At 47.8% G+C, this 23,930-nt stretch overlaps 3 protein-coding genes and 1 long non-coding RNA gene across 4 annotated transcripts in view; 2 read left to right on the top strand and 2 right to left on the bottom strand.

Annotated features, from left to right (window-relative positions):
- Positions 1-314: 314 nt before the first annotated feature.
- Positions 315-1,983, top strand: LOC135822570 (soluble NSF attachment protein 29-like). Its single transcript, XM_065335375.1, has one exon. It carries the CDS (start codon positions 575-577, stop codon positions 1,187-1,189), a length of 615 nt encoding a protein of 204 aa, XP_065191447.1. The 5' UTR covers positions 315-574; the 3' UTR covers positions 1,190-1,983.
- Positions 1,984-2,868: 885 nt separating this feature from the next.
- Positions 2,869-4,761, bottom strand: LOC135822549 (uncharacterized). The gene has a single exon (XM_065335353.1). It carries the CDS (start codon positions 4,709-4,711, stop codon positions 3,200-3,202), a length of 1,512 nt encoding a protein of 503 aa, XP_065191425.1. The 5' UTR covers positions 4,712-4,761; the 3' UTR covers positions 2,869-3,199.
- A 5,365-nt stretch (positions 4,762-10,126) lies between these two features.
- Positions 10,127-13,510, top strand: LOC135806935 (uncharacterized). Its single transcript, XR_010551353.1, has 4 exons — positions 10,127-10,284; positions 11,017-11,137; positions 12,070-12,170; positions 13,077-13,510. It is a non-coding gene; the product is annotated as an uncharacterized LOC135806935 (long non-coding RNA).
- Positions 13,511-21,897: 8,387 nt separating this feature from the next.
- The window catches only part of LOC135822542 (rab11 family-interacting protein 3-like), a 34,260-nt gene continuing 32,227 nt past the window's right edge, over positions 21,898-23,930 (bottom strand). The window contains exons 14-15 of the mRNA XM_065335339.1: positions 23,666-23,716; positions 21,898-23,190 (exon numbers count right to left, since the gene is read on the bottom strand). Coding sequence (XP_065191411.1) covers positions 23,071-23,190; positions 23,666-23,716 — 171 coding nt within the window. The 3' untranslated portion in view covers positions 21,898-23,070. The remainder of the gene's footprint in view (positions 23,191-23,665; positions 23,717-23,930) is intronic.

Here is a 23,930-nt window from a genome sequence, read left to right as displayed (position 1 = left end):
TCAGCCAGGTTTGATGATGATCGATGACAACCAGCGCCGGCCAGGGAGTAGACTACTAGTAGTAGGTATTTTACTACTCCCTGATGACAACTGGGTTGTGCAAGCGATCGCGGCCATGATTGCACCGGGGGGAAATCCCCCATTGGGCGCTTGAACGCCGCGCCGCGTTCATGCATATGCTCGCATGCAAAATGACGACATCTGGTGCGAAGAACATTCGGAAATGACGTCGATGAACCAGGTATGGCTGTACATAATTCAAAAGAAACAAAACAACATGTTTGTGAAGCAGACTTCCATATCCTGGTGTAGCTTGCTTTGTTATCGCTTCAAGTTCAGCTCCTCCATGTTCGGCTAATTCCTGATCGGCTTTATTCGTGTTGTCCACTAGGAACATAATATTCCAGCAACATTGGGAGTAGGTAGTCGAGTTGGCAGCAGACGTCGCGTTTTCCACAAGCCAAATGTTTTTTCTTTGACGCTTTTCGAAAACTTTAGTGAATGTGTTGCATTGGTACAAGCCTCGGCTCTTGCTCCCTTTTATCCAATTGTATCCAGGTAGGTCTTACGCATCATGTCGGGCGGAGACTATTCACGGGAATACTATGAGCAGCGGATGGACCAACTGGACGACCAGATGCTGGATAGCACAAGACGCTCTCGCCAGAGACTTGAGGAGGCACACCGAATGGGAATTGATACTGCGGTGGAACTGGACGAGCAAGGTGAAAAGCTGTCACGAGCTGAAAGGCGTTTGGACGACATCGATGAGGATCTGAGAACATCACAACGGACCATTCGTCAGATTCGCAGTGTATTTGGCGGTGTGGTAAACTGGTTCACGACCGATAAACTATCCACCACTCCATCCACTGTCAGCAGTTCGCAGGCAAAAGCCACCAGTTCGCACTCATCCGGTGCTGACCGAGTATCACAATCAGCTGGCTCTTCACATCGCACTATGCAGCAGCAGGAACAGCGAAGGAACTATCGCAATGCCAAGGATCAAGAGGTGGATGAAAACCTTAGTGTGATGTCTGACACACTGGGCGTCCTCAAAAACTTGGGTCAAGACATGGGGCAAACACTGCAAGATCAGAACGACCAAATCGAACGTATGTCCGGCAGGGTGAGAACACTAGACGGCAAAGTTGAGGATCTGAACAAGCAGACAAGAAGACTCCACTAGTACTAGTCAAGGCTGCAGCTGCCGTTTCTTCATACCGTGCCTGCGTGGCTAGTACTAGTAGTAGTGCACACTGTACACTGTACAGTGTGTGCGTATGCGTACATATGATGAGGCGTCACTGTACAGTTGCGAAACAGATGCTGATCCCCACCTAGCAGTTGCGAAACAGACACATTCCCATCTAGCAGCTGAGCACCTCCCTTCACAAGTATGTGGTCACTAGCAGAAAATTCAAATTCGAAACTATCCCTTGCACCAGCATGAGTTGTGTAATGCTGGCAAAGTCTGACATAGTGTGTATAAGTGGCTGCATCGGCTTCGATTTTATTCCTCTCCCTATGCCAGAATGTGTTGCGTTGGCTATTTTGTGCGCGGATGATTTTTTAACAATAGTCTTGGCTATTGTGGTGTGATATCTGCAATGCGTGTAATGTGCTCTTCAATCTATTTTAAAAATACATACTTGCACTTGGTGTAACATGAAACTCATCCTAGTCTGAATGTCCTCTACTGCATTCGATTTCCTCTGCTTTTATATTTTACTTTTATACTAAATGTACAAGCCCATCAAAGCAATCATCTTATTAGATCGTCACAGTCTGGCTTTTACCAACGGATTCTACACTTTGTTTTCAATCTACAGCAGAGTGAGAGTGCAATGAACTTCGTATTTTACTTGTGGCCACACTTGAAACATGCAACGGCTGTGTCACTGCCTGCTTTGAAACATGCCAGGGCTGTGTCACACTGCCTGCTTTTCCAGAAGAAGAAAACTACTACAGTCTAGTAGTTAACATGACTTGTATAAAGTATTTTGGTCAGCCTGTGCATGTGATGGGGTGAGTTACAATTTACAAGTGATGACAACGTACAGCTGTACAGACAAATCGTCACATTCAGGAGCTAGGGAATGGGACCACATGACATGTAACCGCTACATCAAGAGTACTCTTGGGTACATGTATAGGGAGCTGGGCAACTGACACCTTTTAAATCTTTGTGCGCACCAGTATTGCTAGTGGCATTTCACATCATGCCCGCTGCGAGGACAATTCCAGCTGTCTAGAGGGACTGGTAATCCTGTATACATGTACTGTACTATTAATATCAATTGATTTGATCACTCTACTGGACAGTCTGGAACCTCTCTCAATACAGGGCTGTGACACCGGTATTCAGGAGTCGTCCAAATGGGATCCTTGACTGGAAATGAACATTATTTATACAGCACCCTGTTTTGCCGGAATTGCGTGGGTCTACGTTTCCGAAACAAGGTCCGACCAGACCGGATGCTATGACCCTGCAATACCACGACGGAATTATCCCAGCTACAGTAACAATGGCGAGCTATGGAAATGGAGTGAGTCAGTCCAGACTGCAGAGCTATGGAAATGGAGTGAGTCAGTCCAGACTGCAGAGTACGTGCGGTGAAACTTCACATTATGCCATGTTTTATCGGTTTAAAATAGTGAATGTGAATTCAAATTCAGCTGGGCTGACTGACTTCTACCGTATACCATGGCATCTGCAAATAGGCGTGTCGCTCGTCTACACATTGATTTGCTGGTGTACGAAGGGCTTGCCACTTACTACTCAAGTCGACAATTCGAGAACGGGGATGCTACCTATAACCGGGGATATTCGCTCCAACCAGTCCCAAGCATTTAGTCAGACGGTGCTTGCTTCATGGTCAAGGTAATTTCTGTACAATTTTGAAAAGTTCTTAAAAAATATGGAAAACCTTGCACACACACCATCTTCAATCCAAGTGGTCTCTTCGCTGCAAATCAAAATAATTCACACATTAATTAACTCGTTTCCATATGTCCTTTTCCTTTCTACTTACACTAATGAAGACATTCTTTTAAATATAATTGAAATAAAGGAACTCAACATTCTATAGAAATAAATTTGGAAGTGCATTATCAAATTAATAATCTGAGGGTTCGACCTGGCGTTAGCGTAACACCTTGCTGCGCAGTCCTGCAAAACTTACTGCTAAATGCCTCTCTAAGGCTTGATTGGCACGGCTTCAAAGGCAATACCATTTTGAGAAGGCTGCTGGATGATCTCCAACACCAGCTGCCCCACCCGCTCAAAGTCAATCACCTCCAAGTAGATTTGCGCTGATAGGCGAGTCCAGTACTGTGGTGGCTCGGTGCCCTTCATCTGATATACGACAATGTACATGTTGTATTTGCTGACGAAGACGGAGGCAATCTCTGCAGCCTTGTTTCCATCGCCGGTGGGCAGCTCAATGTCGACCATAGCAGCAAACATATCGTCCGGCGCGGCCGTTCTCGTCTTCCACATGTTGGCCAGTAGTGCACCTGTAGTAGCAGCTAGCTGGTGCATGTAGACCCTGATCTCGACGTCGCCCAGGCCGTTTCGATAGTCTAGAGCTGCACCCATGGCACAGAATGCTGTGTAGTCACGCGTTCCCGTGTACAGGAAGCCGTGAACAAACGATGCCAGTCCTTCACTGGAGATGACCGTGGGCACTATGCCAGTCTGAGCTCTTTTGCTTGCCCACAGGAAACCTGTACCTTTCGGAGAGTAGAGCCACTTGTGGCCATTGGACACGTAATAGTTTATTCCTGCATTTTCATACTCTAAGATGTTCAGGGAGATTTGTCCAAGGGCATGTGCACCGTCCACAACAATATCCAGGGCAGGAACGCGAGCTTTCAGAATTCTCGCCATCTCGGCAATGGGCACGATCACAGCAGGCACTGACGTGATGTGCGACACGACGAAGATTTTCAACTTCTCTGGCGCAACTGTGGCAAGTAGCTTTTCAGCGACAGCAAAGAAATCCGCTTCGCTGCCAACGGGAAAGCTAACATCGACCACTTGTACGACAAAGCCCTTCTCTTTAGACAGGTAATCCAGTGTATTGGATACCATTGGGTATGCTGAGCTAAGCACCGCCACCACGTCATCTTTCTCTAGAGTGTACTGAAGTGCACGGAGTACAGCATTCACACCACCACTAGCATTCTCCACCAGCACAACATCGTCAGGCTCGGCATGTACATACGTGGCCAACCTGCTACGGATGTCATTCACAATCAATTTGTATCCAACCCTCAGGAACTCGTCTGGCTTGGCCTCCATCTGGTCGTAGTGCTGTCGCTGGTTCGCCACCACTGACTTCGGAGTAGCGCCAAAGCTGCCATGATTGATGTTGGTGAAGCCTGGAGCAAAGTTGAAATCATTGCGCCGCTCGTGTCCAAAAATAGCTTTCTTCTTTTGGACGCTTTGCTTTGGGTCCGAAGTCATGTTGTCCCCCATGTTCTCGGACAACAGTGCGGCTGATTGTGACGCTGAGTGATCGTGAATTCTTGCTGTCGCAACAGCAGCAACTACATCCTGCAGCTCCACACCACTGCGCTTCTTGCCGCTGCTGCTGTCAGTGCTGGCATTCGACTGGACGAACTGAGCGTGGCAAACAAACACAGCTAAAGTCAAAGTCAGAAAATAATTGTGGAATTTCATCCCTCCATTTCTAGTGTTCACCATGGTGATTGACGTGAGAGCACCCAACCAGGTAACCTGGCCAACGGATAGTGGGCGAGGTCGATACTTATATTTTTGTATAAGACTTGTTATTTCTACATGCAGGAACCGCCAAATGTGAAGACCGATATTATAATAGTCGCTATGATTCTCCACCTTCAAAGTAAACTACTTCAGTACTTGATCATTGATCGCCGTAATAATCTGCATGAACTACCGGTAACTTTTATTTGTTCAGTTTCGAGCCAGCTGAGCTGGACCGTGCAACGACGTCTGCACTGCTAGCACTGACTGTCTGTCGCTGGCACTGGTACAGATGTCATGGCCGCGCTTGGCGGGTTTGTGACTTGGCTTAGATCAGTCTAGTGGCTACCCAGGTAGACGACCAATATAGTCGCCATCCAAGTTGCTAGCTCACATAGAACGACAGGTTTCTGATTCCACTTGAACAGTGTTTATTTGAACCATTGCAGTACTAGATCGAAAGATCAAGTGTGTAGAGTCAAAAGACCAAAGCAGGAGAGAGTCGGAGTGACTCTCTCCGAATCGAGAGGAGTAGTGAGCTCCCCGAGAATCGAGAGGAGTAGTGAGCTCCCCGAGAATCGAGGATGAATGTTAGCAAAACAGCTCCTTATATATGCTACATTATGTGATCAAAAGTATACAGTGGCAAGAATGCGTAAGGATTATTTCTATATTACAAACAGTGGTGCAATATGTGCAATCAGCCAAACTAGAATATAGTACAAAGAATGATCAATCAATACGGGGAGCTCGCTCACCCACATTACATGAAAGGACTCCGAGGCTCTTCGTGCGACGGGCCTGTTGCTGCAGCTAGAGCACGCCGCCTCCGTACGCTGCCTTGGTCGTTGGTCACCACCCTTCATCTCCTGCCCGTAGGCTCTTCCCTCTCATTACCCCGTAGGGTGCTTCACGGTCAAGCCGTGACCTCTCCCAAAAAGGGATAATGGAGTCCGCAGTGCGCGAAGCACTTGCAGGACCCTTTACATCGTACGACGCGAGAAGAGGGGCCTTGCTTGCTCGACTAACAAAGGTATCAGCTCCCTTGCAGGACTAAGCAGGGTCCCCTCAAGCTCAACAGTGTAGTGAGTACAATGCTGACGACTTGTACTGAAGGTGTAGCCGCCGTACGACAACACTTGTGACTCGAGGCCACGAGTTGTAAGCCATGATTGCTCAACTAACGAAAGTGCCAAATCCTTCGCGGGACTAATCATGGTTCTTACAGAACTCTAGAATATTTCGGAGCCCAGCTTTTGGCTGCTGAATCTCAATGCATGGTCGCTTTCACGACGAGTCTGATCCGGGTCATGACAATTCCCCGGCCTCTCAAGAATCACGTCCCCGTGATCTCAACTAACATTAAAGTCAGCGAGTCGTGACGGTAACCGCCTAGCTCTCGTTGGCCAAGCCAACGGGTTCTGCACCGCAACAGGTACGGGCATAGAGTACGAAATGTGGCTCCACAGGAGGGACATTTCCATCAAAAAAAAATTCCAACTTCAAATGAAACTGGTACTGCTCCACTATCGTAGAGATGAGCCTGGTGCTGATGATCAACACGCAGCTTGTCATGTACAACTAAATGCACGTAGCAAATCTTCACGCAAAGCGTATACGTATGACAGTTCGCCATTTCGTGTCATCTCAGATGAATGTAAACCATAGGCCATAACGTGTGGTCGACACACCCTTCTACCACGTAGGTATCCGGTTCAGTACAAAACTGCTGCAGAGCTCCAGGAGCCATTTCATAGATTTGGTGGTGTCCACGAATCGGTTCCACCCACACTCCACCCATTACAAAAGACCTTGGCGACCTCGCCAAGACTTCCACGGTAGGTTCATTGCTGCCAGCAAGGACAGACACAATGGCATACGCCTAGTAGCCTGTGCAACAGGACCACGATCACGTGTCTCAATTTTGTAGTGTAGCACCGAAGTGCGATCAAACTCAGATGGGTTCAAAGCGAACGCATCTCGATACCGAAGCACTAAGGCTTGCAAGCAGTGGATCTCCTCGCAGGAGATACCAGATTGTCCCAGAGATGTCTCATTACCATCTCTTCCGACCCCCACTTCCGTGTGTTCCAGGTCCGAGTCCCAGCTCGTCCACACACCTAGGCTCCAGGATCGAGTCCAGCTCGTCCAACCTACAGGCTCCAGGGTCGAGTTCGTCCTCGCCCAACCTCAAAGGTTCCATGGATGAGTTCGTCCTCTTCCAACCTTTCCGGGGGTCCACAACCGGACATCTTGCGCCAATGCGCAACTGCTTCCAGACCCCGAGAGAGTCCTCCGTCTCAGCTATTTGAACTGATTCCTCTCCCTGGCCATCAGCCAGAGTGTCTTCGGTCACGATGCTCATGACCTCAGATATTGGTTCTAACCGACCAATCTGCATTGCCCTCTCTAGAGCCACAGCCTCGTCAGAGTAATTCAACACCCGTACGGGAACACCATCCACCGTAGGGCTCACTAGCGCATGCGCCATCATGACATCATTCATTCCTTGAAAACACCCATCAGGTATCGTCAAGGCACAGGTCGGCAACCCTTCCGACTTGTCTAGCACGGCGTTAACCGTCACCTCCGAAAAGGGAGTATCACTTCACACCTCCGCAAGCGAAGAACGTGCTCTCGTTTGCCATCACCATCATGGCTTGGCGGAACGACATCAGAAAATGCAATGCTCCATCACCCGAAATGATCTCGCAAGGAATTGGGACAGCACATCGCGTCCAATGTCAGAACCAGTAACCAACATCATACTCAGTACGTGACGAAACACCACAGGTTGCGGACGTCGCGACATATCCGACACCAAACAGGCATCGTCCAACACAGAAATGCTGGTTTCAGGTGGGCATCAGCTCACTAGTGATTTCCATCACACTCCAATCAAAACATTCGAGATCCGCATCAACGAACTCAAATCAGCAGTTGTTCAAGCTCTCTGCAGAACTTGTTACTGTATCATCGTTTCAGCCAGCATCTCAACTGGTGCGCCCAGTTTCGAAATCTGGCTTCGTGACTCCGTCACACGACAAGGACATAGTCCTCTTGACTGTTTTTGAACCGTCAAAGTTCAAAAAGAACAGCAACACTCCTCAACTGCAGCTGAGGGCAACGTAGAAGCTAAGCTTCATGCAGTCATCGATCCTGCCACTGCAAGACGACTCAAAAAGCCTAAAAGCATTTCGCTTCTCGAGCAGTTTCTGTGCAAGCGCTGACAAAACAGCAGAGTTTCCTCACTGCACGTCCTTGCAAGAACCTCTGTGGGTTCGAACAATGCACCGTCCACACCGCAAAGCGAGTGCATCTGACACATACCTCCGACCAACAAGTGGTGCAGGAGTCGAAACTCTTGTCAGCGGCATGACCGACTTTCGCCAGGTCTTCCGGAGCAAGTAAGTAATTAGTTGGCACGCCAACTGATAGCAACAGCTACATGTATACAGAACAGAACGAGTCTACGTTCCATGTGCACGCACTCAGACAGAGTGTTCAACTGAACGGACCAAGGCCAGAACAGAACAAAACAGTTCGCTTCCGAATCCACTTGAGAACTGCATGCAGCCTCGTGAAATCGACATCAAATTCACACCTCTGCGTGCTCGAGTAAACAAGAGCTCAGAGTTCAGCATGGACCAGTGCACACCGAGTTACGACTACTCTGCCGGAGCAACAGCAAGACGCAACTTGGATCCTGGTCACAGCCCCAAATGTCATGGCCGCGCTCGGCGGGTTTGTGACTTGGCTTAGATCAGTCTAGTGGCTACCCAGGTAGACGACCAATATAGTCGCCATCCAAGTTGCTAGCTCACATAGAACGACAGGTTTCTGATTCCACTTGAACAGTGTTTATTTGAACCATTGCAGTACTAGATCGAAAGATCAAGTGTGTAGAGTCAAAAGACCAAAGCAGGAGAGAGTCGGAGTGACTCTCTCCGAATCGAGAGGAGTAGTGAGCTCCCCGAGAATCGAGAGGAGTAGTGAGCTCCCCGAGAATCGAGGATGAATGTTAGCAAAACAGCTCCTTATATATGCTACATTATGTGATCAAAAGTATACAGTGGCAAGAATGCGTAAGGATTATTTCTATATTACAAACAGTGGTGCAATATGTGCAATCAGCCAAACTAGAATATAGTACAAAGAATGATGTATATAATAACACATGGTACGGAGGGCATTATGGCTGATTTATGCCCTAGTGCGTAGCCCGAGGTCGTGCACCGTAGCCCAAGGGCCGCAGGCCCGCGGGCTACGGTGCACGACCGAGGGCTACGCACTAGGGCATACAATCAGCCATAATGCACGACGCACCATGTGTTTATTATAGTTCATACATGCCACGTGCCTAGTTGTAGACAAATAAGGTAAACATGGTCAAGGGAGGAGGAAGGTTCCAATCAGCTGTCATATGAATGAAGGGTCGAACAAGATCGGAAGGAGCTTTCTCCGTGGAATGATAGAACGTTTTGTGTCAGATTTACTTGCAGTTCCAGGAATATGTCTTTGCATTTTGGTGTTAGTGTTGCCTATTGGGCGGTACGGAAGTTAGCTGATTCGCTGCTGCTTTGGCGTTAACGTTGGCCGCAAACATCCTTGACCAAGGGGCACTAGTAATTAGACTAGTTTTGAGAGTACATTGTAAGTGTTCTTATTCGGAACAATGATACTTTTTCACATACATCTGAGATTTTGTTCGCATTGCTTTCAGTTTACTTGAGGTCCATGTGTACACTGGACAATCATGTAGCTAGGTACATTTGAAGTACAATGTAGATGTAACTGTATATTTTGTAGGAGTTCGAGATACAATCTGATCTCTTCCAGATAGGTAACTTTGTGATGCATGTTCACCTGTTGACTTGTTCGTCTCAATTGACTTGAATTTAGTAATGCATGGTAATGACATGCTGTGTGCTATTGTCACGTTGTTATAAATTACTTCTCCTATGTCGACATTGCTAGTAAAGTATAAATGTTTTGGACGGTGCACGTTAGTAGTTTCGTTTTGTGTGGTGTGTGCGAGTGCATGTGGTGTCCTTAGGAATGGTCCCATGTGTTCTATGTGCGCTGGAGTACTGCCAATTATGTACCAGGTCACTGCCCAAAAGGCATGGCTTGGTGCATATTTGGCAGTGCACCAGCGTACGTAGTACGCCTGGGGTCATTCCTAATGGGCATGGGTACGCCGTACCCGGGCATTATCGTCTGATAATGCCCTGGTACGGTGCTGCTCTGATTGGCCAAATGCTAGCAACGACCTGACAACAGGCACGTGACATGTATGAACAATCAATACGGGGAGCTCGCTCACCCACATTACATGAAAGGACTCCGAGGCTCTTCGTGCGACGGGCCTGGACAGTCGATGCGCCAGAGCGAAAAAAAGCCGTTTTTTATTATCCCGGTCAGCTCATTTTGTGCAGAGGTGAAGATGACGATTCCGTGAAGAAGTAATGGCTGACGTAGTCGAACTTTCAGACCCACTGGAGGCGTTTCACACCCTGGAGCCCGCCGATAAGGAATTCGATGTGACTTGAGTAAGTACTAAAGTAATCCGTAATATTTTTGGGGTCAGCTATTGAGCCATTGGGAAGTTTCGTGTCGTCGTTTTCTTACAGTACAGTCGTAGAAATTTCCTCCCTTCTTTGGTATTCAGCCAGTAATGGACTCCATCAAATCTTACACAATATCCGAGATAGCAGAAAGATAGTCCCAACCAACCTGTGTAAAGATTTGGTCATGTCTATGTCCAGACCTACTGCTAACTCAAATGGCACGAAATGAAAGAATTTTTTTGTAATACGTGTAAAATCCACGAAAGTGACATTTCATCACACCTAAGTTTCAATATATCCCAGGTTACAATAGTTTCTCGCCCATCTAGCAGCAGATGGATTGTGTTCCCGGTATATCACCATTTCCAGTGGAAGTATTGTGCTCCACATCTATCCATGCTCATTGAAACTCAGGCAAATGTGTATATTTGTGTATTTCAGGTCAGAATTCGTAGTGCATTCCATGTTTCTAGCATATACGCCATAATTCCAGTAAACAATAACACGCACGCATCACCTGTGTGCACATTGACTCAATCTTGGTCCAATTCGTTGCTGGTTTCTTGCTTTTCAGTCTCCTCAAATTAAACAACTTTTTGCTTACTGGAACTGTTGGATTCTTCCCTCGCGGAGGTGTTGTTGAAAGTGTGGCATTTTAGCCCTGGCCTGCATAACAGATTTGCCTTTTTGCACTCGCATTGTATGATCCTGCAGCCGGACTTGCACCCACAGCCTTTTGTCAGGCCTGTGACAGGCTGTCTGACTGCTGCAAGATGTTTGTCAGAGCCCCACACCATGTAGGTCATTGGTTCTTCACCATCCCTACCTTGAAGAGGTGGGTAGTTGATAGTAGATTTGTTGCTTAAATTAAGCAATACTCCAGAGACAACAATTCCAGTTCAGCTGAATTCCACGTGTAGGTTTTACGGCACCGCCATCACCTGACTCCTCGGTGAAAGATCCCCATCAAATTACATGTTTGTTCACATTTTGAGTCTTGCAGTCGTAGTGTGATTTCGTCACAAATACACGTCAACTGGTTGTACAGCTTCATGTTCCACTACATGTATGTACATGTATTGGCAATTCAGCATCGCAGTGATACTTCAGTACACTGTATAGCAAACCTCCAATACCTTTCAAATTGGTCTGTACCGATATAGCGTATTGCATGGTGCAAGGTTCTGCATAATAGTACAAGTACTTTATATCCCGTAGTATGTTACATGTATATCCATACTGTCAGGTGTCTGCATAACCCAAACCCACAAGCGTGCAACTCTGATTTGCGGACTATGGGCTGATTCCCCAGTTCGTGGATACGTAATGTGGGCCGAGCGCAGTGCCAGAACCCACGTGCAGTTGCATACTCTTGACGTCATTGACTCTTGGTACTACTAGTACTTCATACTGAAGTTTCACTGTGTGGGGAACCCGCCTGTCTGTGTTAGTGTTTTGCTTCGACGTCGCTTTGTCTCAGTTTCTTCCTCAGTGCTTGTGATTGGCATGTGGCAGGCAAATGGCCGTGGAACTTCAACAATTGGGCTCTAATGTGACAACTGGATGGTAGTTGATTTACATGTTGGACTGGTGTGCCACGTAGCCTTCTGCTGGCATCCTGGCACTACATTTTGTTGCCAGGGTACCTCTTTGTCGATTTTGTCCACAGACACCACGCTTACACTCGGCATGTATACATGGAGCTGCAGGTCTTGAATGCCTTTCCCTTTTGCTATGTTCACCATTGTCATTCTGTATGTATTGTAGGTATTATGGCCAGCCGTTACTCCCCATTGAGAAAAGATCCCTGCAAGTGTACTTGACTGGCTGTATGTGTCTAACACATCTGCAAGCACCAACTGAAGTGGGTGAGTGCGAACTGGATGACTTACTGTAATGTCGTTTATGAAAGCCAGGCGTATTTCTGTAGAAGCCGGTGTGGTGGCTAGGCCTCTATTTACATTATGTTGCATTATGTTTGTAGTCAAACCAAACTTTTTATGGTTGCCGATGCAAAATCCACACTATTGTGCTAATTGCCTATCTTGGAACTCAGGCTTGTGTTCAGAACAGGCTTCTGCATAAGACAGGCTTCTGCATAAGACAGGCTTTTATAGAAAGCAGTGGAGTAAGTGAAGGACTGTTTATACAACTTGTAGACACCACAGGTACTACAGGTATGTGTGTGAAGCTTCATTCCAGGGGAGAAAACGAGAGCGAGGTGGAATTGTCACCATCCAATATTGTCCACCCTCATGACCATAGCTTGGGGTGGATAGTCTGACAAACAGGCAATAAGTCCTTTATTCTTAGTTTCTCGGTACTCTCCTCCACTGTACATTGGCCTGCTGTAGGTCAATTTGGTGGATAACTTTGACAGCTGTGGCCATAGACTTGCCCTTTACTACATCGTGTTTTGGGGTTGCATTCGTCCTCCAGGGTTGTGTGTAGGCACCTGGACAGAACCTGGTGCAGAGCTTGGGTGGTACCCAAACGGCTCACATGAGCATGATGCCACCTTTCTTAGCTTTGGGGTATGCAGTAGGAATGTGTGCCACTAGTCCCTCCTGCATCAGGGACAGTAGAGTTAGTAATGCTTGTAGCGGGAATGTTATGTGTCGGGTATTCGTCAAAGTAATAATATATTTATGCCATTTTATTAGCAAATAATGTTGCTCCATTGTGTAACAGTTTGTCTGCTACTACTTATACTCCGTCAAGCATTTCATCTTCTGCATGGTATTGTACTGCTTTGTCTGGTTTATTCCTGCCAGGTGCTGCACAATGATCGATGCACGTAATCATTACCCACAGCAGTGGTGTCGGTCAGTGTGGTGTAACTACCTTCCTCAACAATCACCAGCTGCTGGCTTGTGACAGTTTTGACAAAAAATAGTCGGTCTCTCATTCCGTTATCCCTTTGTCGACTCTGAGATGCTCAACAACCACATAATTTGGTACTTCCCGTTTAGCCTAGTATTTGCAGTATTTGCTTCCTACACCAGCCACAGTGCTTTTCTTCCCACGTTCTTTTTTTCCGCTGGTTTGGGATTATCTTTTGTGTTACATTCTTTCGTTTTCTGTTACATCCTTTTCGTGTTCTTGTGTGTTAACGTTTCAGTGGAATGGTGCAATGCATTTCCAACCAATACAGTCATTCTGGTCGAAATTGGATTCAACTGTACAGGTTTCCAATGCTTATGGCGTACTTCTGATGTATTCTCAGTCGTATTGAGGACACATGGGTGGGTAAACCGCTTATAGGGCGGTTCTCATCGGCAGCAGCAGGTACACTGGGACCCACGTGGAGATTGTGGGTGGTGTCCAGCTAAATTCGGCTTTCGTGCTTTGGCCTTTGATACGTACCCTGTGCATGGAAAGACGATGAAAATCAGCAGCTTTGCAAATGCACCTCTACAGCCCGTTTCCGCAGTGACACACATTGTGGCTGTTTTTGATCCGTTAGTACACTATGTTTGCTGCCGCAGACATGTGTCAGTATTGTCCGGTGCTACTGCTAACTCAAATGGCACGAAATGACAGGTTTCTCGTCGCTCGTCAATGGCTGAAGCCTTTCTTCTTACAAACCCGCCCGCCATGCGAACGGTTTAGCAAAACCACCACCCTCGCTCATGCAAACACTAGGGCACACGTATAGTATCAACGGAAAATGCACAACAATGCCTCTGAATACTCTTCTTCTTGAGAAAATTGGCATTGACTGCCCGACTGTCGATAAAAAATACGTCTCCAAAATGCAGCTGTTTGCATTTGAATTTTCCCGCGCTTTGGCATTTGGGATAATAAAACTACCTCTAAACGTCGACTTTTCGCAAAACGGCGCATCGCCTGTGGAGTATGCTGTCGGAAGTTGCTGCAGCTAGAGCACGCCGCCTCCGTACGCTGCCTTGGTCGTTGGTCACCACCCTTCATCTCCTGCCCGTAGGCTCTTCCCTCTCATTACCCCGTAGGGTGCTTCACGGTCAAGCCGTGACCTCTCCCAAAAAGGGATAATGGAGTCCGCAGTGCGCGAAGCACTTGCAGGTAGTCATGGCCCAAATTTGCTCGGCCTACATCGATATTTTGCCGCACAATTTTGCCACAAAATTTTCGATATTCTGCTTGGCATTTCCTTTCTCCGTCGGTATTTTGCTTTGGTTTTGCTCGAGATGAAATGAGTTTTAGCAAGAGTAGATAAACAAGAGTGTGCAACTCCGCATGGGTTGGCCCACGGCGGAATTTTTTGTTGACGTAATCTTTTCGACGACGCACGCGCTGCGAGCCTTTTGGAGAGTTTTCCCTCGTGCACTTGGCTGGGCTTTACACTGCAAGGTCGGTGCCCAGCACGTGCTCTCACACTGCTCTGCGGCAAAGCCGCGTTTCTCTGAAAAAAGGTGACGTAAACAAAAAATTCCGCCGTGGGCGCGGGGTATCTGCAGATTGTGCAGGAGAGATCCGGAGTTGCACACTCTTGTTTATCTACTCTTGGTTTTAGGGAAAACTCAACGATAACTGTCGCTGATGACGACGATATTTTTGATTGAGCTCCTGCTGCTGCTCAACTTTCCACTGAAATGTAGCCATGAGTCTGTTTTCTACAACTTTTGTGCTTGTTTTCAACCTTGGTGACTGATTGTGTTGAGGAAGTCCCTAAGAAGCGTTGGATTTTTCGAAAAGCCAACCAAAACTCGATATTTTGCTCAAAACTTGCCGGAAACTTGCGCATCCGATATTTTGCTCAAAGAATTGCTAGCAAATTCGGGCTATGACTACTTGCAGGACCCTTTACATCGTACGACGCGAGAAGAGGGGCCTTGCTTGCTCGACTAACAAAGGTATCAGCTCCCTTGCAGGACTAAGCAGGGTCCCCTCAAGCTCAACAGTGTAGTGAGTACAATGCTGACGACTTGTACTGAAGGTGTAGCCGCCGTACGACAACACTTGTGACTCGAGGCCACGAGTTGTAAGCCATGATTGCTCAACTAACGAAAGTGCCAAATCCTTCGCGGGACTAATCATGGTTCTTACAGAACTCTAGAATATTTCGGAGCCCAGCTTTTGGCTGCTGAATCTCAATGCATGGTCGCTTTCACGACGAGTCTGATCCGGGTCATGACACAGACAACCACTCCCCTTGCAGCATGCTGCTTTACTGGCAATATGTCTAACTAAACGTAAAGCGACACCACACCGGCACACAAATGTCACTTGACAATGCATGCTGGCAATAGTTCTGGGCGCAAACAAACGAAAATGTCCCCAAACTCGACACCACTATAATTACCCATATAAAAACCGCTCTGTGAGCGGTTCTGAAAAACCTCTACTGGTGCAGCCCCGTCGTAAAAGTAAGAAATTAGAACTGGCGCATTGTCCTCCCAAATGTGAACTGATCCACCTAAATCGCGATTGACGGGACCCGAACGCACCAGTAGCACGAGGTTCCTACCTGTGGATGCAGCTGGGGACGCTGGTCCATAGCCAAAGCCAAAGCGGCAAAGGTGGGCTTCGGGGTAGGTCTACGTACTGTAAGTGTTGTATGGTAACTTGATCAGCGCCGACGCCGGCTGTGATCCTGTGCCCTCCCGACCTCGTGCTACTGGTGCGTTCGGGTCCCGTCAATCGCGATTTAGGTGGATCAGTTCACATTTGGGAGGACAATGCGCCAGTTCTAATTTCTTACTTTTACGACGGGGCTGCACCAGTAGAGGTTTTTCAGAACCGCTCACAGAGCGGTTTTTATATGGGTAATTTCAGTTCTTTTTCTGTTCCCTCCCCCATACCGGCCCTGCTCCGAAGATAAACATGGTGAGCACGCGCGCGATCCACTGTATGTAGCCATGCGACTGCAGTAGCACACTGATACATTCCAGCCCTCCCTGCACACCGACACATTGTGACAAACACGCACATGCACATGGCACACACGGGCACGCACGCACACACACACACACACACACACACACACACACACACACACACACACACACACAATGTACCATGTATACGCCCGTCGCAAGAGAAGCACGCAAATCTGCAAATGCACTGGATGTGCACCCACAGATTTTCTCTTTATAGCAACGATAGCGGATCTGATTCTGATTGAAACAGATCAAGACAAGCGCCAGATAACTGTCTAATCCACACAACTGGCGAAGCCATGCACACACACACACACACACACACACACACACACACACACACACACGACCCAAACAGGAAATTCTTGATGAACATTGTATAATGCCATGCAAAGCAGTAGCCACCATACTTCAGGAAGTCAGTTGTGAAACAAAGATAATTCAACTACAATGTGTAGGTAAGCTGGCGGCCAAAGCACAACATTGCAGCGTGATGATATTTGCCTAAGGATTGCAGTTTGCAGACCACACCATGGAAGCAGTGAATACAGAATTATTGTAATGTCATACAAAGACAAGCAAAGAAGTGGCCACCATACACCAGAAACTTGCAGAAAGTCACATATCCAACAGATAGAGAAGTGAACAGCATCTGGTACAGCCCACACAAAACCAAGCTGACCTGATACTCGTCCGAAGATCGTAAGTGGCAGATCCTTTTCAACGATAGCATGCAGGTGTACGTTACACGCATGGACAAAATCTGACCGTGTCACCGGCGCGGCATACATTGCCATCACATGCACAGTAGAAGCACAATAAAAGCAATGGAAAAATATGAAGGGGTTGCTGAAGCATCTTCACACTTCAATTTCAGACTTCGATGTGGTCGTCACGGGGTGATATACCTGCAAGATACAAGTGATACAGAAAGAAAGCATAAGGTCGTGAGGTAGGCTATGAGACACCACAAATGGGTCACCTACATGTATGTTCAGGGCTGGTGTACACACACACGCAGAATTATCATAATCGAGAATTTCCCAAACTACAGAAGAGCAATGAAATCCATTTGCATGCACAGGAGCAATTTGCAGTATGATGCGCAGCTCGGGAATACACCTGTTGGCAATGGATTACATTCCCATTGGAATTCCCATTCACGTGGGATTCACTGAAGCAATTTGGCAGTGTGCTACGCAATGCGACACGACCTGCGATTCTGCGTGCGATGCAAACTCGCATGCACAGGAGCAATTTTGCAGTATGATGCGCAGCTCGGGAATACACCTGTTGGTAATGGATTACATTCCCATTGGAATTCCCATTCACGTGGGATTCACAGAAGCAATTTGACAGTGTGCTGCGCAATGCAACACGACCTGCGATTCTGCGTGCGATGCAAACTCGCATGCACAGGAGCAATTTTGCAGTATGATGCGCAGCTCGGGAATACACCTGTTGGCAATGGATTACATTCCCATTGGAATTCCCATTCACGTGGGATTCACAGAAGCAATTTGGCAGTGTGCTGCGCAATGCGACACGACCTGCGATTCTGCGTGCGATGCAAACTCGCACAAAATACCATTCACAGAATCACGACAAGACGTCAGCGATGCAACAGTGCCTTGCTGACGTGCCTCAAGTCAAAGCTCAATGAGAATGCGTTTGTCGGTTACAACTGGTACAAATGTACAAGCAATTTCTGAAAATGCTCCTGTGAATCCTACTTTAAGCAGTGCAGGAATGTCCCTCCTCCGCTCCCCCCCCCCTCCACATCCTCAGGGAACTTGACGAGGAAGGGTGGTCTTCGCGGTTCCCAACATCTATTTGCAGTTTCTGGTCTCCACTATGTCTTTTCAATGGGGATTTGTACGTACCATAAAAGCAAGCCTAAAAATGAACAGCACATTTGCCGTTCCGCCACTGGGGAGGATGCGTTCCACAGCTATCCTGACAAGATATTCCGAGAAGCGGTGCTGAGTGCAATGCATTGTGAAACTGAAAAAGCTGACCAAGCCGCGGCATATAACGTCTAAACTTCAATTGTAGTTCGCCAGCTGACTACTTTCAGACTCCATGTAGGTCGGAGTACATCTGGCTTAAAAGTTGACAACAACGGCGCACCCACATAAGCAATGACCACCTTACCTGTACTGTAGCAGTACTTCCGAGTTCCCGTATGGGAGTTCCCTCACTGTGTGTGCAATAGCAGCCTCATCGGACCAGTTCAATGCGACGCGGACAGTCCGACACTGAGGAGGACATTGAAGAAGTCAGAGACAGGAAGAATGGTTGATTTACAATTCAACTAGCAATGCTGCACACCCACGAAGTTCCACTCACCATTGTGCCGTCCTTCTTGGAATGCAGAAATAACGCTTCTTCTCGAGACCGCAGCCTGTGACAGAGCAAAAGGAAGGAGCATCGCCATCGGCATTGGTCCTCTGCTATCACCAAGAGTACATAACCCCCCAGAGTGTGCAACTCCCACATACCCTGTTGTCCCGACAGAATTTCAAGTTGACGTCATTATTTATGACGCAATGCTCCTTGCAGCAGTGATTTACAACATGTGTACGGGTGTCAACGCATCACACGTTTTTCTTTGCAATAATTTGTACAGGACCGATCGGCTTCGGTCAACCACAGGTTCCGGATTCGTCTGATAATCCGTGTACAGTGCGCATTGCATCATCAAAATGACGTCAACTTGAAATTCTGTCGGGACAGCACCCATAGTGGAGTTGCACACTCTGGGGGGTTATGTACTCTTGCTATCACCGATTGCCGAGTTGCACAGTTCACTCTAACAAGACTGAGGATGTTCAAGAACTCCCCATCCATACCATTATTGGAGTAAGAGGAAAGGTCAGATTGCCTAGTTCCACCTAGCATTCCTGGATGCCAGGATGTACTGCCCCCCGCCCCTCCCTTCTACTGCCTGGAAAGGGCAACATATGTCACAGCGTTCACCAGTACAGTCGGAGGAGAACATGGGAGAAGGCAAAAAAGGGCAACACACATGAATCCCTTATAAACAAGCAGTGGCAACTCTAGCACCAGAAATGTTGGACTTACACCCCAGCCATTGCCGCCGGATTCAGCGGCTTCTTCTTCTTGGTCTTCCATCTTGGAAGCACTCCTTCCCGTAAGTTCAGTCCTGGGATCGGGAGTACAGTCGGAGGAGGACGTCGGAAAAGGCAAAAGGCAACACACATGATTCCCTTATATTAAAGCAAGCAGTGGCAACTCTAGCACCAGCAATGTTGGACTTACATCCCAGCCATTGCCGCCGGATTCCCACGCTTCTTCTTCGTCGTCTTCCAGTTCCCAGATTCCATCTTGCAAATACTCCTTCCCGTAAGTAAGTGCAGTCCTGGCCTGGGTGGATGCGCAGTACGATGGCGGAGCAGGTCAGGGAGCCCTATAGGGGTCCCGAGAGCAGATTGCGGCCAAATTCGGGACGATGCCGGACGCCAGTCAGTGTGAAGTAGCGAATTAATTGCGGACCGCCACGTAGATTGGGGTCGCGGGGTCATAATCCACGGGCACTACTCGTACGTTGCTCCAAAAAAGGGCACTGCACTGTTCCACAGTTGCTGTTAGCGGTCGCCAAAGGCACTTGGTAGGCCGGTAATTGGGTCACGTGTCAACAAATTGTCAACAACGTGCCAACAACGTGTCAACAACGTGTCGACCACGTGTCTTTAGCGGTACACTAATTTTGGTGTCCCCAAACTGAAAACATCGAGCACCAGTATGGAAAGGCTTTAGACAGAAAGCCTTTCCAATACATGTACCGTACAGTATACTGCCAGAGCGCCCCGTCTCGCGAGAGCGCCCCACCTTGATTTTACAGCCAGAGGAAGGAAGATCGTATGGCAGAGTGCAACGAAGTTTGTACGATGTGAGAATCTTAGTGTACTAATAAGGTCACACTTGGGCTGTGTTTACATGAGAAATTTCAACCCGGGTCGAGTTCAGCCCGGGTTGAAAGTCTGTACAACAAACAAAAGAGGTGAGCGTTTACATGAAGACAGTTGACCCGGGTCAAATACTGATATGCCGCCAAAAGTCCACTTCTAGAGTCCTGTATGGTCACGTGAATCCGTTCGCGCGAAATTTGCATGACATTGTGCAGTCCTGTTCAAACCTGGCGCGAGATACGCACAGAAGTACGTTTGTACGATTTTCTTGACCCGGGTTGGTTTCAACCCTCCCCTTGGGGGGAGGGTTGAAATCAACCCGGGGCGAAATTTCAACCCGGGTCAAGCGCAATGCGTCATGTAAACGCGCCATTCACTTTGTGCACATGGCGGGTTGAAATCTGACCCGGGTCGAACTCAACCCGGGTTGAAACGCCTCATGTAAACACAGCCTTGGGCTGTGTTTACATGAAGCGTTTCAACCCGGGTTGAGTTCGACCCGGGTCAGATTTCAACCCGCCATGTGCACAAAGTGAATGGCGCGTTTACATGACGCATTGCGCTTGACCCGGGTTGAAATTTCGCCCCGGGTTGATTTCAACCCTCCCCTCCCCTTGGGGGGAGGGTTGAAATCAACCCGGGTCAAGAAAATCGTACAAACGTACTTCTGTGCGTATCTCGCGCCAGGTTTGAACAGCACTGCAGATGCAAATTTCGCGCGAACGGATTCACGTGACCATACAGGACTGTAGAAGTGGACTTTTGGCGGCATATCAGTATTTGACCCGGGTCAACTGTCTTCATGTAAACGCTCACCTCTTTTGTCTATCGTACAGACTTTCAACCCGGGCTGAACTCGACCCGGGTTGAAATTTCTCATGTAAACACAGCCTTAGGCTGTGTTTACATGAAGCGTTTCAACCCGGGTTGAGTTCGACCCGGGTCAGATTTCAACCCGCCATGTGCACAAAGTGAATGGCGCGTTTACATGACGCATTGCGCTTGACCCGGGTTGAAATTTCGCCCCGGGTTGATTTCAACCCTCCCCCCAAGGGGAGGGTTGAAATCAACCCGGGTCAAGAAAATCGTACAAACGTACTTCTGTGCGTATCTCGGCGCGAGATAGCCAGGTTTGAACGGCACTGCAGATGCACATTTCGCGCGAACAGATTCACGTGACCATACAGAACTGTAGAAGTGGACTTTTGGCGGCATATCAGTATTTGACCCGGGTCAACTGTCTTCATGTCAACGCTCACCTCTTTTGTCTATCGTACAGACTTTCAACCCGGGCTGAACTCGACCCGGGTTGAAATTTCTCATGTAAACACAGCCTTGGAAGGTTTTTGTGTGGAGCTTGTGTCCCCTCGAAGGTACGCATTGACTGCAAAACGTGCAATATGACTGTGTACCAGGTTCATGTCGTATGACCTACAGACAGCATGCAGACCACCTCCACAATACGACCACGAAAGGATGAGATGGTGGGGCGCTCTGGCGGTACTTTACGGTACATGTGCATGCATAACAATAGTCAGCTCTAGTTTCAGACTTGCCCCAGAGACCCAGACCATGGCGTCATATTTTGACGGGAAGTGTGTCCCTTTGATCACAACCCCAGGTCCAATCCTGGCATCGTCGGAGCACCTCCAAGCACGCACACGCGCGCGCGCGCGCACACACACACACACACACACACACACACACACACACACACACACACACACACGCACATGGACACATTCATTCTTCGGTATATCTTCAAGCTATTGTTTCATATTATTATTCTACACTGTCCGATGATCCTCACTGATTCATATTCAACGTTAAAAATTAGATAAGACACAAATTGGCAGACGTAGAATTTGTACGTACGAATGGGCCGTGCACACACACGTGTAAATATTCTCTGGCAAGTGAAAGCCAAAAGGTGAAAAAAAAGACCAGCTGACAAAAAGCATAAAAGTGTGCATCAGGATCAAGAGAAGAATCCGCGACGAGTAGAGCAATGGTGGTGGGAGCGGAGAGCAGGGTGCTGCACAGCATGGCAGGCGGGCTGGCAAGAAAAGCAGGCGCTGTCATGTTCGGCCGGGAGAATGGGAAACAAAATAGAAACGTGTACGTGCAGCTGGAGCAGAGAGCCGGCCCAAGCGGATAGAAAACAAGGTAGCACATGAAACACAGAGCACGGCTAGATGAGTGATAATATCTAGATGAGTGATAATATCTACTAAATAATATCTGCTAAATATCCGTCTAAAAAAATCTAAAACAGCACCAGGTAATGGTGCAGGCTATGATAACGTTACTATGTTCAAGCAGTGCGGCGTGTGCAGCCAGCTGTCATACACATGCCTAGAATATAGGTATAATTCAGAATATAGGCGCATGCGTGCACATGTCAAGAGAACAAAAGGTACTACGAATGTACAAGCTCTACCCGAGGTGATTAAGTGCAGGATTCAGCTGCTGCCCGCGCATCTTTCAATCATTTAACGAGGCAAGATTAACTAGACTAAATCCACCATACAAGCATGATATAATATATATAAATCAACTTTTTAGGATGTTATGAATCTAGTCGGTATATAAATAAAGAGTATTAATTTTGTTCTATGAGAAAAGGCAGAGATGGTCATCCTCGGGGCTCCGTATGTGATACTTACGCGAGGTAGCTGAGTGTGCGTGTGTGAGAGAGAGAGGGGGGGGGGGGGGTGCAAACCGTGCAATGTTGCGCAATGTGTGTTGTGCAAGCTGAGCCAGCATCTCAAGGTAAGAGGCACACATGCTATGTGTCACATGTCAGATATGGGGAGGTGCTGGCATGCACATCGCTCATCACTTCCGTTTTGGAATAGCACTAGCATTGACATAGGTAAGCGAAGTAAAACCAAAGACAGTTTGAACGTGTGTGTGTGACTGTATATATACTATGTATAGTATGTAGGACAATGCTGCTGGTGTCTTAGTCAGCACTACTTGCCACGCACTTCCAGCAAATGTGGACTCTGCTCCATGACGATGAGGAGAAGATTGTCAACATATTCCTTGAGTCGACTCGCCAAGTTCCGCTCCTCCCGCAGAGACTTCATAATCTTTGACAAGAACGAGATCAAGACCAAAGAAACTGTTTCATCCAGGAAGGTGCACCATCGCAAACTCACAATGACCGTGGAGCTTTCAAAGCAGCCTGGATTCAGGACTTCTCTTCAAAGATGGTTGAATATGGGTCTCAGGGGCGAAAGTAGCCTTCAGGTCATTGCTCAAGTATACGGACACGCATGAAAACGGATGCACCGTCGAAATAGGGGCTTGGTGGGCTGCACATGCCTGTGTGACTTCACGTGTGCGTGTACACAGCTGTGGGCTGCACACGCCTGTGTGACTTCACGTGTGCGTGTACACAGCTGTGGGCTGCACACGCCTGTGTGACTTCACGTGTGCGTGTACACAGCTGTGGGCTGCACACGCCTGTGTGACTTCACGTGTGCGTGTACACAGCTCTCCTAGCACTATAGGAAAGGTTAATAACAAACTACCAATGTTAAACGTTGCTAGGACTGGCCTTACCTCATCCTTAGATTGCTCATTCATCTCAGCTTCTAGTGATTCTGGATCCTTCTGCACACACACAACAGCAGCACGCAACAGTAGCACGCAACAGCAGCACGCAACAGCAGCACGCAACAGCAGCACGCAACAGCAGCACGCAACAGCAGCACGCAACAGCAGAAGCAGCAGCAGCACGTAGAAAATTAAAGTAAAACCATATGAGGAGGCCCGTTACAACAATGGGTGAAAATTAGGGCTGAAACAATTACATCGAGTACTTGGT

The sequence above is a fragment of the Sycon ciliatum genome, chromosome 1, assembly GCF_964019385.1.
Source record: "Sycon ciliatum chromosome 1, ocSycCili1.1, whole genome shotgun sequence".
Taxonomy (NCBI): Eukaryota; Metazoa; Porifera; class Calcarea; order Leucosolenida; family Sycettidae; genus Sycon; species Sycon ciliatum.
The sequence above is the reverse complement of the archived record's forward strand: the minus strand, read 5'-3'. Positions and strand labels throughout refer to the sequence as shown.

Coding starts and splice junctions, on each gene's coding strand:
- LOC135822570 (XM_065335375.1), top strand. CDS start 575: ATGTCGGGCGGAGACTATTCACGGGAATACTATGAGCAGCGGATGGAC.
- LOC135822549 (XM_065335353.1), bottom strand. CDS start 4,711: ATGGTGAACACTAGAAATGGAGGGATGAAATTCCACAATTATTTTCTG.